This window comes from Solanum tuberosum, unplaced genomic scaffold (assembly GCF_000226075.1).
Source record: "Solanum tuberosum cultivar DM 1-3 516 R44 unplaced genomic scaffold, SolTub_3.0 scf00040, whole genome shotgun sequence".
NCBI lineage: Eukaryota > Viridiplantae > Streptophyta > Magnoliopsida > Solanales > Solanaceae > Solanum > Solanum tuberosum.
In genome coordinates, this window is record NW_006238964.1 from 844,034 (window position 1) to 859,789 (window position 15,756).

At 30.2% G+C, this 15,756-nt stretch overlaps 2 protein-coding genes across 2 annotated transcripts in view; both read left to right on the forward strand.

Annotated features, from left to right (window-relative positions):
• The first annotated feature begins 10,064 nt into the window (after positions 1 to 10,064).
• LOC102601108 (protein TIFY 10B-like) lies at positions 10,065 to 12,438 on the forward strand. Its single transcript, XM_006342872.2, has 5 exons — positions 10,065 to 10,409; positions 10,699 to 10,846; positions 11,189 to 11,625; positions 11,928 to 11,985; positions 12,089 to 12,438. Exons 1-5 carry the CDS (start codon positions 10,250 to 10,252, stop codon positions 12,213 to 12,215), a joined length of 930 nt encoding a protein of 309 aa, XP_006342934.1. The 5' UTR covers positions 10,065 to 10,249; the 3' UTR covers positions 12,216 to 12,438.
• A 1,730-nt stretch (positions 12,439 to 14,168) lies between these two features.
• Positions 14,169 to 15,756, forward strand: part of LOC102601450 (oligouridylate-binding protein 1B-like) — a 4,794-nt gene continuing 3,206 nt past the window's right edge. The window contains exon 1 of the mRNA XM_006342873.2: positions 14,169 to 14,426. Within this exon, the coding sequence (XP_006342935.1) occupies positions 14,322 to 14,426 (105 nt within the window). The 5' untranslated portion in view covers positions 14,169 to 14,321. The remainder of the gene's footprint in view (positions 14,427 to 15,756) is intronic.

Consider the following 15,756-nt stretch of genomic DNA (forward strand, 5'->3'; position numbering starts at 1 on the left):
AAAAAACACATTGTAAAATATTAGTTAAAATTCTTATAGTTTGACTCTAAAAGGGAAATCATAACAATTAAAAGTGCATAGAGAGAGTAATAAATAGGTAATTAAATTTCAAGAAGTTTAAAATAAAAGGTTGAAAAAAAGAATTAGATAGAAAACATATATTGAAAATTGAAAACATATAAATAATAAATGGGCCCAAATGAGGTCAAACTTTTCGGCTAATAAAGTAGTAGGTAATTAATGATGTTAAATTATCCAATAATATAAATTTTAAAGATACAACCATAAAAGAAGAATGTACAACACTATCTAAGCACATATCATCCAATATTTGTCATGTGCTAAATAGTAGATATTCCCACTTATTATATATATTAATATATATACTACATCAAAAGTCATCATCTTATTTGGTAAAAATCCGGTAAACATAGACATTTTGCCTCCCCCCCCCCCCATTTTGCCCCCCCCCCCCCCGCTCTCCCCCAAGTACACATGGAATTAAAGACTCTTTATCATTGAAAACTAATCTGACCCATTCAACCCAAAATCCGAAGGTCCCTTGGGGGACGTCCAATAAAATTAGAATGATACAGAGAAGATTAGCATTGGCCCCCAACAACGACATGCGCAAATCGAAAAATGGTTTAATTTTATTTAAAAAAAAAAAAAACAAATCCCGAAGCCCTTTAAAAGAAAATAGAGTATCTCACTACTTGAATTTGGGAAAAGAAAATTGAATTAATGTACCATAATCATGACTAATTAAATCCAATTTTTAGATTTGTTTACTTAAATAGTAATGAAAAATTCATTTTGTTGTTGAAAGATATGTAAATTGGTCTTTAACATTAATTATTTTATATCTCTGAATTATCTTTTACTTCCTTCGTCCTAATTTATGTAAAATCATTTTTTTTAATTTTTCTATAAAGAATGTCATTTTACTATATTTAGAAATAATTTAATTTTAAAATTATTTTTTACCTTAATGAAATAATTTATAGTGGCACAAATGTTTAAGCTTTATTTTAAATCACAAATTCAAAAATCTATTTTTTCTTCTGAAATTTAATATCAAGTCAAACGATATCATATAAATTGAGATCGTTAAAATATGATATTTATAACTTAGCGGAGACAGTAATAGTCAATCTAATAGACCAAATTTGCAAAGCATGTTGCCTAAAGAAAATTATGAGTAAAATACACAAGTTTTCCCATTAAAAACTTTTATAGAAACAATGTGTAGAAATGTACATATTACTGGTTCATATTTTGAAAGTTGAATACCAAAAAAAAAGAAAAGTAGTGAACTTAAATGGTGAACCAATTTTGGCATCCTAGACAAGTTAAACCTTTAACTCGATCGTTTGGTAAAGTGTATTAGCAAAAATAATATATGCATTAACTCTGTGTATTAGTAATTCCTTGTTTGGTACATTTTTCATAGTATGTATAAACTAAACACTATATTTTGTATTGAGACGTGTATTAGTAATACCATGAATCTACAAGTATTAGTAATGCAAAGGAATTTAATACATGCATTAGCAATATGGTTAAAGACCTAATTACCCCTCAAAAAGTACTTTTACATCTTTTCCACCATAATTGTGGAGGATATATTTGTATATAAATATTTTTATACAATGCATACTATTTTTAATGCATCAAATCAAACAATGCGTAAGAAATAATTTATGCATAACTAATGCAAGCATTACTAATACACTCTACTGTGCATTATTTTTATAACTCTACCAAACGACCCCTAAGTCATTACAAAATTTAATTATACGACTATAAAATATATAGTTTTATAAAAAAATAAATAATAAAAGGACATTCTTTAGCAAACTTGATTATTGGTCTTTTTATTATGAAGCTAGTTTTGAGTGACTTATATTGTAAAAAAAATTGATAACTTTGATGTAATAAAATAAAAATTAAGTGTGCACCTAAGAAATCAAATTTGTATAAAGATTAGGGTGAAATTCACAATATAATAAACTTTTATTTATGAAATTTCAAACTTTATAAAAATGACTATAGATTAATTAATATTAAGAAAAGAGAGTGAGGAGAAAAGGGGGCAACTAGCCTCCTCGTTCTCTCACAAAATTATGAGTGTGTAGTCAAAACAACTTACCACGATTTTTATGTATTTATTGAATGGCCCTTTTTTGAAAAGGCTTTTTAAGGATCGATTCACTTTGCGTAATTTCAGTGAACACAAAAATATGATTATTTTGGAAAATAGGTATGAAGGCTATTTGTTTGTGGGTGCATAAACAAAATGATGGCAAAGTTGAGAGGGGGTCCAACTTGCATAAGGGACCATTTATTTGTTGATACGAATCTAAAGAAATTTAGGCCACGCAATTATAGCAAACGGACTAAACACGTTTCATTGCTAATACTAAAAGACAAATATGTCAAATCATTTGATTCGTCTGTCCAATATAATCTATTTAAAACTCCTTTCTTATAGAGTAATATCTTTTTCGAAGTCATAATATTTTAAAATTTAACTTGAAATTTTAGAATTTTGAAAAAGTAGAAAATTAATAAAAATGTGTTTTTACTACAAATTACTCATAATAAGTAAAAACATAACTCTAATTTATAATCATGACCAAATACAATTTCAACTTTTCATCTTTCACTTTGAAAATAAAATTATTTTTAAAAAAAATCACAATAAAACAGGAACAAACGCCCACTTACTACTCCCTCCATTTACTTTTACTTGTCCGATGCATACTTTACATGTTCCTTAAGAAATAATCAAAATTTAGTCTTAGGTCTTGAGAACAATTTGGAAGAGACATAATTAATGTTAGGGTAAAATATGAAGAGAAACCTACTATGTTTTTTCTTTTGAAATACTAAAAGAGTATGAAACTGAGCGAAGTAAAGTAATCAAAGAGGAAGTCAGTGCTAGTAGTAAGGACTTGTCACGATCCATTGGGTCACATAGAATCTATATCCTAGGTGTGATCACATTTTATTCTTTTAAAAATATTATTAATATAATGAACAAATAGAAGTGAATAGAGGGAAAACTAATACACGTTTCGATTCCCCCAATGTGCGTTTCCAAACTTAGGTCCTATTTCAAAGGGCCTTTATTCAATAACTAATGTGATACCTAGGCAAAAGTTAGTGATATCTTTGTTAGGGAAAATAGTTTAGAAATTTTCGTGATACGTGATTCTTTTCTTTTATTTTTACAGAAGAAAATAGTTACTAATTTTCATAATATGTAGATTAGATTGAGTAATTGTTTTTTTTTAAAAAGAAAATAATTTAATTACTTTAGTGCAAAAGTTGATGACCATATATATGAAATATTACTTTACATGCATAATGCAGGTCTAATTAAATTATAACGAAGTTCTTTTCTTGTTTATTTCTTTTATTTTATGTATAAAAATAAGTGTTTTGGTAAAAAAAATTATAGCTTTGTATGTGTTAACAAGAATAACTATTGTAACCGAAAAACTTTTCTTTGATAGCGTTTCATAAAAGAAACTGAAAATATTTTTCTAATGAAAAATGAAAACAAGAAAGATATTTTTTCACTTGTTTTTGGAACAGATACCTCATAAATACGCATCTATGCGTTATTTTTTTCATTTATATTTATTGATAACTTTCAGTATTATATTATGATTAAGGGCCTAAAAGCCCAATTTTCCACTCCAAAGATTTTTAAGTCATTGACGAAGACTACCAAATCAAACCATTGAAGAACGAAATTAAGAGAGAGAAAGACTGGGGCGAACTTGAAGATTGGAACGAAATACATAATTTATCACATCATAATTCATATTCAAACCAAACGATTTCTAAGTGTGAAGTAAGCTTCTGTCATATAAAATCCATTTGTTCACAGTTAGTTTGAACAAAGAGAAAGAAGGTGAAGTGAGCTTTGATCTAAGATTTCTCCATTTCAATGGCTTGACCTCACTACATCCCTTTCTCTCTCTACAAAAACTCAACTCAAAGCTCTTTCTCTCTCTATCAAAACACATGAAGTCTCAATTCTTTTTCAGAGGTCTTAAACAACAGAATTAGCAGTTGAGGGATGGCACTTAAATGAGTTCGGTAGCAAATGAAATCAACGTGATTCCGGTTCAAAGTACTGATGTTACAGATCAGTAAAATGGGGTCGTAATTGGGTTGGAAAGAGAACCGGAATTTGTGAGTAATTCAGTTTTGGATGGGTTTAGTTTAAGCGTGAGTAATGGGTTAATACGGGTGAGTTAAGTGGGTGGATGGGTGGATATGGACAGGGTTTTCTTCGTAGAATTGCGTAACGTGTCTCTATTTGGTTTTCCATTAGAGTGAAGGGCATATATGCTCTAGTTTTTAGACGATAGAGACACTCAATGTTTCAAAAGTATGGTGTAGAATATTTATATACCATTTACAATAGTTTGGGGTATATTTGTCTTTTTTCCCTTTGGAAAGTGAGTAGTTTTTACCCATTAGAACATTTTTTTATCAAAATATTGACGGCAAGACATTTTTGGACCAAACTACAAACGGAGGGCATTTTTGCTCTTTTCACATAGTTTAACGGTAATTTTGAACCAAAGTATTGACGGTAAGGACATTTTTTAGCCAAACTGTTGACAGTAAGGACATTTTGTTTCTTTTCACATAGTTTAAGGACATTTTTGACATTTTTCCCTTAAATAAATCATACCTAATGAAAATGTAATGGATTTCAATCCCAAAAAAAGAATGCAACTTTGTAGCAAGGAAAATATTAGTCTAATTTGTAAGTCAATAACACAAATGTGCATCTATAGTTTACTCTTAATCTCAAAATAAAACTATATACTCTTTTTATTCTTTCAATTATTATTTTTCCTTTTTGTTGTTATGAAGTCAAAAATAGTGGGTGGGAGTGGGACTAGAATAAGATTCCATTTTGTCACATGATGCTCAATATTCTCCGCGTGTTTTTATTTTATATATTTTTTTAAAAGAATAAAATAAATTGCTAGAAAAATCAAACAAGGGTAGCTTAAATATCATTTTCGCCAGCACAAAGCAAGTTATAAAATTTTATTTGATTAGCTGAATCCCACACTCACAGTTCGATAGTATAATTAATCAATTTATTAAAGTAGTGAATAACAGTGACTAACTAAATGAATTTATTTTTTATAGAGAATTTAACAACACTCTTGTGAAAGTAAAGGGATAATTTAAACTTTGAATCGTTTGGTTTATATACAAGTTATGCTGAGATTAATTATACACTTATATTAAGATTATCTTTTATTGAGTGTTGATTTGTTGTATTTAAAATAATATGCATTGCATAAATTTTAAAAACAAATTAATTGTTTATAAAGATACTTATCATGAATGTGAAAAGTGATGTATTAAAATAATTTAAAGGGATATCTTTGTCATTTACCTATTTTATCAGAAATAAGTTATCTCGAAATCACTATACTACCCAAAAAGAGAAATAACTTAACCCAATATTAATTATTAATTTTGGAATAAGTTATTCCGGACGACCCCTAATTTCATTGTATTGAAATAAATTCAATATGAAGAGTATTAAACACGTTGACTTTGTAAAAGCCCTAAGAAAAATTTGTTAAAAGATTCAGAAAACAACTAAATTTATATTCATTGCTTAATATTGGTGTAACAGAAAGTCTATAATATATAAATAATATCCTATACCAACTGAGCTAAAAGACACTATTTTTTGGTGTGCTATAAAACAATTAAAGTTTTACATTGAATGACTAACACCCTTTTGGATCATTGTTACTCATTGTATTGTATTGTATCGTTACTATATTTATAATGTTTGTTTTGATTGTTACTTCAAATGTATTGTATTGTTAAATTTCATTGTTACGTAACAATGAAAATCCCTATTTTATGAAACAACCAATTTGGTGTGTTCCCATTGTTACTTAATTTCTTTTTCCAATTATATCTTTACATAATATTTCAAAATACTATTTTACCATTTACCTTATATTATTTAATTCTAGTCAAACCTCCTACCCTAGAATAATTAAGGATATTTTAGTAAATTTATAAATTACAATACAGTACGATACAATCAAACCAAACAATTAAAATATTATTAAACAACAACAAACAATACAGTCTAACCAAACATTGTATCTACCATACAATACAGTACAATAGAGTACAATACAATACAATACATTATGAAACAATGAGTAATAATGATTCAAACAGAGTGTAAGGAAAATAAATTAAACAGGAAAACATTTAATTTAAAATGAAAACTATATTCAAGGGATGAGCAATTACGATATCAACTCCCTTTTGCCAGGTGCTACTTCGGATTCTTCCCTTTAGATATTAATAAAGTAGTCGAGAAGGATAGAGCTCAACTCACATAAACCAAAGCGTTTTAATTATTTAAATAATTAGCCGACCCAATCCAACTCAGATCTGTGACCCGTGTTTAAAATATCTTTCCTGTTTTATTTGAATTTTCCACTGTTGTAACTTTCAGCAACAACCAGTGCCGGCTCTTGCCTATAAAATTTAAGGCCAATGTACCAAACTGGGGGCCTCAAATTTCTATAAATAAAAATCATGTTTAATTTATTCATGAAAAAAATTTAATTATTTATAATAAAAAGTATATATATATTTTTTTTCTTTGTCAACACTCACATTATTTATCCTTTTTAACTCCTTCTGCACTCTATTTCTTCAAATCTTTGATAGTTAGAGTAATACTCTATAAAAAAAATATGAATCAATAGCTGAAAAGTGTTGAACAATGTAAATTACACATATTTTTTTATTTCTTCGTAACTTCTCATATTAAAGTAGGATACACCAAGTTATCATCTTTTTGAATCACATTCTATGATTCTAACTCTTATCTTTATTTAAAATTTATCAACTTATTACTTATAGAACTATGTTATCGATTCATATAATATTTGTCTCAATAAAATAATTCTTTTCAATGTTGAATTGATAAAATCCTTCCTAAAAATAATAATTAAAAAAATTATTTGAAAAAATAATTTATAAAAAAGATATTAAGTAGTAATTTACATCTAAAAACTTAGAAAAATAAATAAATACAGATAAAATTTATTTAAATTTTAGGCCTCTAATTAAAATTTTGTTTTAGGCCTCGAATTATGTTGAGCCTCCCCTGGCAACAACCATGACCTTTCTGAAAGGTTGCAAATTTCATAAATGGTCGTGTGGTTTCTGAAATGCTGCAATCTTTCAGAACCAGTGCTTCTTGGCTATAAATACCCGTGATTCCTTAGACTTTTCACTTACAAAATTTCTGAACTTCTTCTTCTTATTTTGCACAAATTCATTATTTGTGTACTTTACTGCCGTTGAGTGGCTCGCTGACACAATTATTTTGGGTATCAATATACTGGTGAATAAAATCGTTCTATCCTAGGAAGATCTATTCCAATTAGAACTTCGGATACTAGAGGAGAATAATTTCCTTAAGGGAACACTATGCATTCAATGTAGGGGTGTGCATTCAGTTTTTTGGTTTGGTTTTGCAATATTCGGTTTGGATATTTTGGTTTTGTAAAAGTGTAACTCAGTCCGATCCAAAATAAATTTGATTTGGTTTGGTTTTCCCCTATTCGGTTTGGGTTTTTTCGGTTTGGTTATTCGGTTATGTCAATAATTAATAACATAACCAAAGTAATAATATTTAATCTCTTAAATATACTTTCTAATATAAATCATAAGTAAAACTTAAAACCTTCACCCTTAACCAGAGGTCTCGGGTTCAAGCCCTGGGTATGGAGAAAATTCTATTGGGAGCGCCACCCCCGAATGGGCCTTGCAGAGCGCGATTCAGATTTAGTCTGAGCTCCAATGTGGGCTCCGGACACCGGGTGGAAAACCAAAAAAAGAAGAAGTAAAACTTAAAACACAATATTTATAAGTATACCTATTATAGATGTAATTCAAACATAAAATATAAATGTAATCATCATGAAAGGCAATAACCAAAAAGGGACAAAAGTGGTTAACTCCAATAATTTGGTTTTTTTCGGTTTTTATTTTTAAAACCCGAAACCAAACCAAAAAACCAAACAAAGTAATTTATTAATCAAAACCAATCCAAAAAACCAAAAAACCAATCCAAATAAAAATTTGATTTGATTTGGTTTGGTTATTCGGTTTAATCCGAATAGTGCACACCCCTAATTCAATGGACTCAATTTTCTTTGCTTTATGTGTCATGCCAATGTTACAGATTCTGGTAAATTTTACAATCATTAATTTATGTTCTTCACTACATGATTTAAACTTTGGAATTTACTGTTTCTGCAAAGTTTTGTTATCATTAGCATTGGTTTAAATACATATTGAATAACAAATTATTTAGGTCAAAATAATTCAAGTGGAAAAATAGCAAACAAGACAACAAAATTGTTCTTCTCATAGCTAGTTAGAAGATCATAAAAAAAAAAATATTGTCCGACAATTATCTACCTTACCAAATTACATAATAATTCAAGAGCATAATAGGAAATAAACTTTTTATAGAGTTTTAATTCAAACACAAGATGAGATGGAAAATAATGAACCAAACACCTGATAAAAATAAACCATGCATTACCAATCCTTGCACTATTAACCCCTACATTACTAATCCCTGCATTACTAATCCATGCGTTACTAATCCATGCGTTATTAATCTTTGTACCAAACGACCACTAAAAGTATAAATATATATCTAAGATAATTTAATTAGTGAAATATGGTTCTATTGTGTTTTATTTTCTGTTAACTTTTAAATTTAGTTGAAGTTCATCTCAAACTTTTCTTATTGCATTCAAAAGTTTCGGTATTGTCTTTTCGAACTACACCATAAAATTGTGAAGAATTTTAGATGCAATAAGTGTTTTCTTATGCGTAACGGGTTCCAAAGGTATTGTATCATCTTCAACATTATTTTTTTCGATGTTATCCATTGTTTCTTCCAAGCTCTAGATCTCTGAACATGTATCATTTTCACATGGGTAATCCAATAGGTTATTGACTTTCATTTTATTGCGGTAATTGAGATAATTAATCATGAATTCTTGAGTTTATTTTATAATGAATTATGTAACAAAAAATATATTACAATGAATAATACATATACATTGTACATTTGTACTTTATGTACAATAATTTTTTTTTATGTGAATTCAATAATATAATACATAATTTAGTAAGATGTAATAATTCTGATGTATTAATTGTATTTTATGAATAATAAATTTATTTTTATGTGAATTCAATAAATGTGATACATAAATTAGTAAGATACAATGGTTTTGATGCAATCAAAATTAACCTTCATTGAATCTCAAAACACTCTTTAAATTAATAAATATTAATTTATCGATTAAATAGTATCTCTATAAAATGATAATATTCTATGGTCCATTTATATTAATTTAGTGAAATTTTAGTGTATTATGTGTCAAGGAGATGATATTATAGCTATTGGCCTATCTAACTCGAGTTGGGGCGAAGCAATATAATTTTTTGTGCTTACAAAATAATATTAATAATAAAAATGTATTGATATTTGTCCTTTTCCTAATTTGACATTCAAAAATATTTGTTTGACAAAATTAGCCAAATTTGATACGTTTATCAAACTTACTCAAACAGTCAAAATCATACTTTTAAATGAATTAGCCAATTTTTTTTTTTTAAGTACTTTTGAAAAGCAATTTTTAATACGAGTGTTACTCAAACTAAAGTATGGCTAAATTGTAATTGTTGTTATTTAGAAAGGGGTCAATGTGCTAAATATGAGAAGCATAAGGACTTATGATAATAAAATATAGTTAGTTGTCTAAGGTCCACTAAAGTTTTAAAGCACGTTTTCTGTGTAGCCCCATTTGCCGACTACTATATTTGAATTTTTCGCCTCTCTACAGTAATAATTATTTTATTATTTATTTTTTCGAAACAATAAAAACGTGTTTAATTTAAAATTGTGTAAAAAAGTCTAATCCAGCATGAATCGATGGCGATGCATTTTGTAAGACACTAAAAAGCTGAGTATAGTAATTTCCTTTATCTACCCCACCTTTTCATCTCTATTCTCTACCATAACATTCACATGTTCCTTCCTCTCTACTACATAACTTCTCTAGCTACCAGAAAATAGTCACAATTCTTCATTTCTGTTTCTATCAATTTTGGAATTTTCTCGTCGGAAAATATGTCGAATTTGTGTGACGGCCGCAGGAGGACTGGAGACGGCAAGGCGCCGGAGAGATCGAGTTTCGTACAGACTTGTAACTTGTTGAGTCAGTTTATTAAAGGGAAAGCTACTATTAGAGATCTGAATCTCGGAATCGCCGGCCAAACGGAAGCTGCAGGTATTTTTTTTTTTGAATTAATAGTATTTCTAAGAGATCTAGTTCATTTATGGAATTTCCGTACATAGAATTTTATTTTAAGCTGAATTTGGAAATATGTGGATTGAATATTATATTTTGGGGAATTGTGATACGAGGAAGATTTGTTGAACTTGTAGGTTGTAACTATCTTAATCTGGTAATTTTTAATTGGAGAAAATAGAATAAAACAAGTTTTAGAAGAAGTGAAAAGTAAAGCTGCTGCAAAGTTATCTATAATTTCTCAGTTGTACTGTGCTTTCTCTTCCAGGGAAAACTGAAACTGCAACTATGGATTTATTAACAGTCATGGAAAAACCATCTATTGATCTAACTAAAGAAGAACACAAATCCGTAGATCTTGTTACAACAGAGTCTTCTAGAGAGAAGGAGGCCGCTGTAAATGAGCCCAGCACGAGGTTCGTCCCCGTATTTTGACCTGTTTTAGCAAGTAATCTAGTTTATTTTCAAGTTATAATTACACTTGCTATGAACGATTAATATGAAAAAACTTTTAGATTGTCGGTAGAAGTTGAAAGTTGAAACTCTTACATCTTTTACTTTCTAATCTAGTTTATTGGCTTTCACCTTGTTACTAGTGTTCGATTCCCACCTTGCTTCTCCCATTTACCCTTCCATACTCTATTTTTTTTGAAAAAAAAGATAAAAGACTAAACTGCTTGCATACATAATAGGGTTTAATATAGTGAATGTGTAGTAGTAATTTCACATGCTGATTTATGTTTGCTTTCCTTTTTCAGTAAAGAGGCACCAAAGGAGCCTAAAGCAGCCCAATTGACTATGTTCTATGATGGTAAAGTGATTGTTTTTGATGATTTCCCAGCTGACAAAGCTAGAGCAGTGATGTTATTGGCTAGTAAAGGATGTCATCAGAGTTCATTTGGGACTTTCCAGACTACAAACATCGACAAAATTAACACATGTACTACTGCCCCTGCTTCTTTGACAAGTAACAGAACTGATTCTGTTGCACCACAGCAACAACACCTCCAGATTAAGCCAGACTCTAGCTCTGCTGCACCGCAACAGCACAAGCACAATCTGCCGCCACTCCATGTTTGTAGTAGTACAAAAACTGATCAGCTTAAGCGCGGATCAGTTTCATCTGCACCCTTAGTAGAGCAGGAGCAACACAAGCAAATCCAGTCACAGGCTGCCGGAATTAGCAGCAGCTCCGGTGAGCAAATTTCTTCTTCCTTTTCATTTTATATGGCAGTATTTGGCTACACACAAAACATAAGAAAGGTGGACAGACGTTTGGGGTCTACTTTAGTACTCTTCAAACTTGTGGTCTTAAATTGTCATGATGTATAACAGCTAAGTTATGTTGAAGAGTTTGCAATATCAAACATATTTTTTCTTAAACGGACTAAAAAGAATAGTATATAAAATGAAACAAAGCGAGTACTACTTACTCATGTTGCAAGGTAAAGTTTTCCAAGCTTGGTTCTAATATGCATTATATCTTTGGTTTCTCAGAGCTACCTATTGCAAGAAGATCTTCACTACATAGGTTTCTTGAGAAGAGGAAAGATAGGTAAGCGGAATCTAAATTTGTGGCTATACCAAAACTTTTTTCCTAACAACTTCTGAGGTTGTTTTGTTTAAAAGAATCTCACTTCTTTTTCCGTCTAATTCAGGGCAATTGTTAGAGCTCCATACCAAGTTGTACATAACAATCCGTTGTTACCATCGTCTTCAAATACTAATGGTGAATCATCTTCCAAGGATAGCGAAGATCAGCTTGATCTCAATTTCAAGTTATAGCCAAAACTCCACTCTCGCAGTTGGAATTCCATAAGCTTTTTTTTGGTTGACGACTGGATAAGCTAGTAGTATTAAATATATATTTAGATCAGTGATTTGAAGATTATTTTTCCAGCACAGCTTAGCTTACAGATTATATTTCTTGTATTAGATATTGTTTATTATTACCAACCGAATGTTATGACTCTTTGATTTGTTAAAATAGAATGCGTAATTAATCTTTGGTTTTCCATTTTTCATGTTTCGCCTTCATGAAGGTGTGAAGTTCTCTATGAATCTTGTTAAGAGTTAATTACGGTAGTTATACTAACCTTTTGAGAAAAAGAACAATTTGTATTGGATTAGTAAATACTCTTTCATCGTTTGTTAAAGATGTTAAATTGAAGTTTTGGAGAGTCGCTTTTGGGTAGGGAGACCTTTACTCACAAAGTGAGACTTCTTGGTGTGAATCTAAATTAGTTTGATTCCAATGTGAATATTGGATGGGTTGTAAAACTAAAAAAAAAAACATTTTGCAAAAGAAACGTGGGGGCAACTGCAAAATTGATGACAGTGTTGACTTTTGTGAGCATGGAATACGAATTTCTTTCTTCGTAAATGTTGGTACCAAACGAAAGAAACGTATACCAACTCCATAGGTAGACCTGACCACATGTGAAACTAAGAATTTTTTTTATCAAACGAGTGATATGATTTCATTTCTTCTCATCAATATGAACTTGGAAAGAAGATTGAAGCTCAACTTTATTTTTTTAACTAAATCTATCAAACAAGTGCCATGCTATCATGACTTCGATCCCTTGAGCCTTGTCATAGATAGGATGTTGGCATTACTCGATTTGTGCATGGAATTTTATTTCCATTTTCTCCATGGCTCCCCACCTCCACCCTAAAGTAGAGATTGGTAGATTAGGTTTAATAATGCGAAATCGTTTACAATAATTGATCTATGATTCGTGAGAGAGCAATAGAGAAGTTCAGAGCAACTTCACCGAATAGTGATGTACAAACGATTACACCAAAATCTGGCTATGATATCATGTAAATCATATAAATATCGAACCAAAATCTTAAAACAATGAATAGAGTGATCGAAACATTATAAATTTCTTTAATGAATTTACATAACTGATTAATGAGGTCAATGCATCACATAGAGATGATTGTTTCTATATAAATTAGAAAGCCATAACTATGGTTAAGTTTTCAATAGTAGTTTGAATAATCATTTATATTGACACTGCTTTCTTCTGAGATTGATATAAATTATCTAATTTAATAATCGCCAAAGCTGGGAAAAAATATATATGATGATTTCACCTAACACAATTAAGATATGTAAAAGTAATGAATGACTATTTTTCTCCCCAAAATGAAATGACTCTAAAAAGAGAAATAAAAATATAAGAACATATTTTCATATGAACCGCATGACCATGAGAAATTTTTCATGTTCTTTATACTTTATTCGAAAATCAGTGTTTGACTGATCTGCAAATACATCTTTTTGGAATTTGGAAAATCCAAAATGCTGTTTTCACTTAATTTAATTTTAAAAATTAACCATGATTTTTTATTTTTATAAAATAACCCTATTTATATTATATGTTGTGTGTTTTTTTAAAAATATATTTAAATTCTAAATATTTATTACAAAGAAATATGAACAAACACAACTCCAACTCAAACTTTAAAAATTTCAAATAAAGTATTTTTTTTTTAAAATTTCATGGCCAAATGCTTAATTCTTGAAAAATACACCTCCAAATATGAAATGGATTCAATCGTTGGCCCAACAAGAGTTCGGCCCAAATCTGGACAACTAATTTCAGTTCTCATTGTACAAACAAAACAAAAGGCCCATGACAAAAAGCCCAAAAACAGGAACCGGGTCGGTACCGCTAGTCCCTCTCCTCTATAAATAACTCTACTACATTCTCATTCGTCATTTATTTCTGTTTTTTCCTTTCTTTTTTTTTCTTTTTTCTTTTTTCTTTTTTTTTTTCTTCTTCTTCTCGGAGACCTTCTTCTATCTCACCGTGAGGTCACCGGAAACCCGATCACGCCGGTAATTATTTCTCCGATCTCGGAATAGTAGTTGAGAAAATGCTGAATCAGAGGCTAAAACAAGAGCAACAACAAGCCTTGATGCAGCAAGCTCTTCTTCAACAACAGTCACTCTATCACCCTGGCCTAATAGCTGCTCCTCAGGTTCGTTTTCGGTTAGGTTGAATTTTCCACTTTGTCGTATATTTTTGGTTGATTTGTTTCTTTTTCATTTTACTTTACGTTGATTGTTCTACCTCTCTAGGTTTTGTTTCTGTCAGATTAATGGGTATTTGCGGTCAAATGATATTTGGTACTTTTTGTGGTGTAGTTCATTGTATTACCTTTGAAGCGGACCCGTTTTCTTTCGTTAAAATTGTGGTGTTGTTTTGACATGATAGAAACTTAGGGTTTGGTTGTATAATGTGTATTGCTGAAACAACTTTAAAGATAATTTTAACTTGGTGTAATATTGTTGACTTTGGGACAAATTCCCATATTCCCCCCCAAATTACCTCACATATCATTAAGAGTACCCAACATTTTACGAGTAACTTGTTTTCCTTTGTTCTTTCTTTGTGACTTTGCTTGCACACACCAATAATCTGCGCTTGAACTGAGTTCCACATCACCCATCACTATTCATGGGCTAATTTGGTAATTAACTGTTGCCACCCACATCTATGGAGTAGCCACCAAAGTCGCTTGCTTCTTTTTTTGTCTATGCATCTTCAAGGCTACGGGCAAAGGTAGAAAACTGGACTGTAAATGTGAAAAGGTGTTAAGTCAGGCCTTATACATTTATATGACTTAATTTATCACCTGTAGTCATTTATAACCCATTAGTTTACGCATATCCTTAAGTTTTTCCATCTTTATGAATATTGGCTGTCCTCGATACTTCTTTTTCTTTCCTTTAAGTAGGTTGCCTTGATTTCAAAACCTAGCTTCTTAGGGTATAAAATTTATGCATTTCATTGGTTCTGAAATTGTTTCCACTTAGGAGTGGCATGTAGTGTAATTCAAGTAGATACTTTTGAGTTGGGGAGCTATCCTCCTTTATCGAAGTGTCTTGTTAGTGAAGTATGAAGTATATAAGATAACTCTTACAAATATGGGTTGTCCTCAGTGTTTTTTTTTTTTTGATAAGTAGATTGCCTTGATTTTAAAACCTAGCTTCTTGGGGTACAGAATCTATGCATTTCATTGTTTCTGAAATTGTTTTCATGTAGGAGTTGCATGTAGCGTAATTCTAGGAGATACTTTTGAGTTGGGGGAACTATCCTCCTTTATCGAAGTGTCTTGTTAGTGACGTATGAAGTATATAAAATAGCTCTTATGTTAATAGGGGAATCATTCGAATTCATTAGAGTGTGTCATGAGTTGCTCTGAATTGACTTTTACCAAACAACTCATTAACCTTTTTTGTCTTCAAGAATGAAGTTGATAAAGGGAGGGGGGGGGGGGTGAGTTTTTTTGTGGGGGGTGGGGTGTA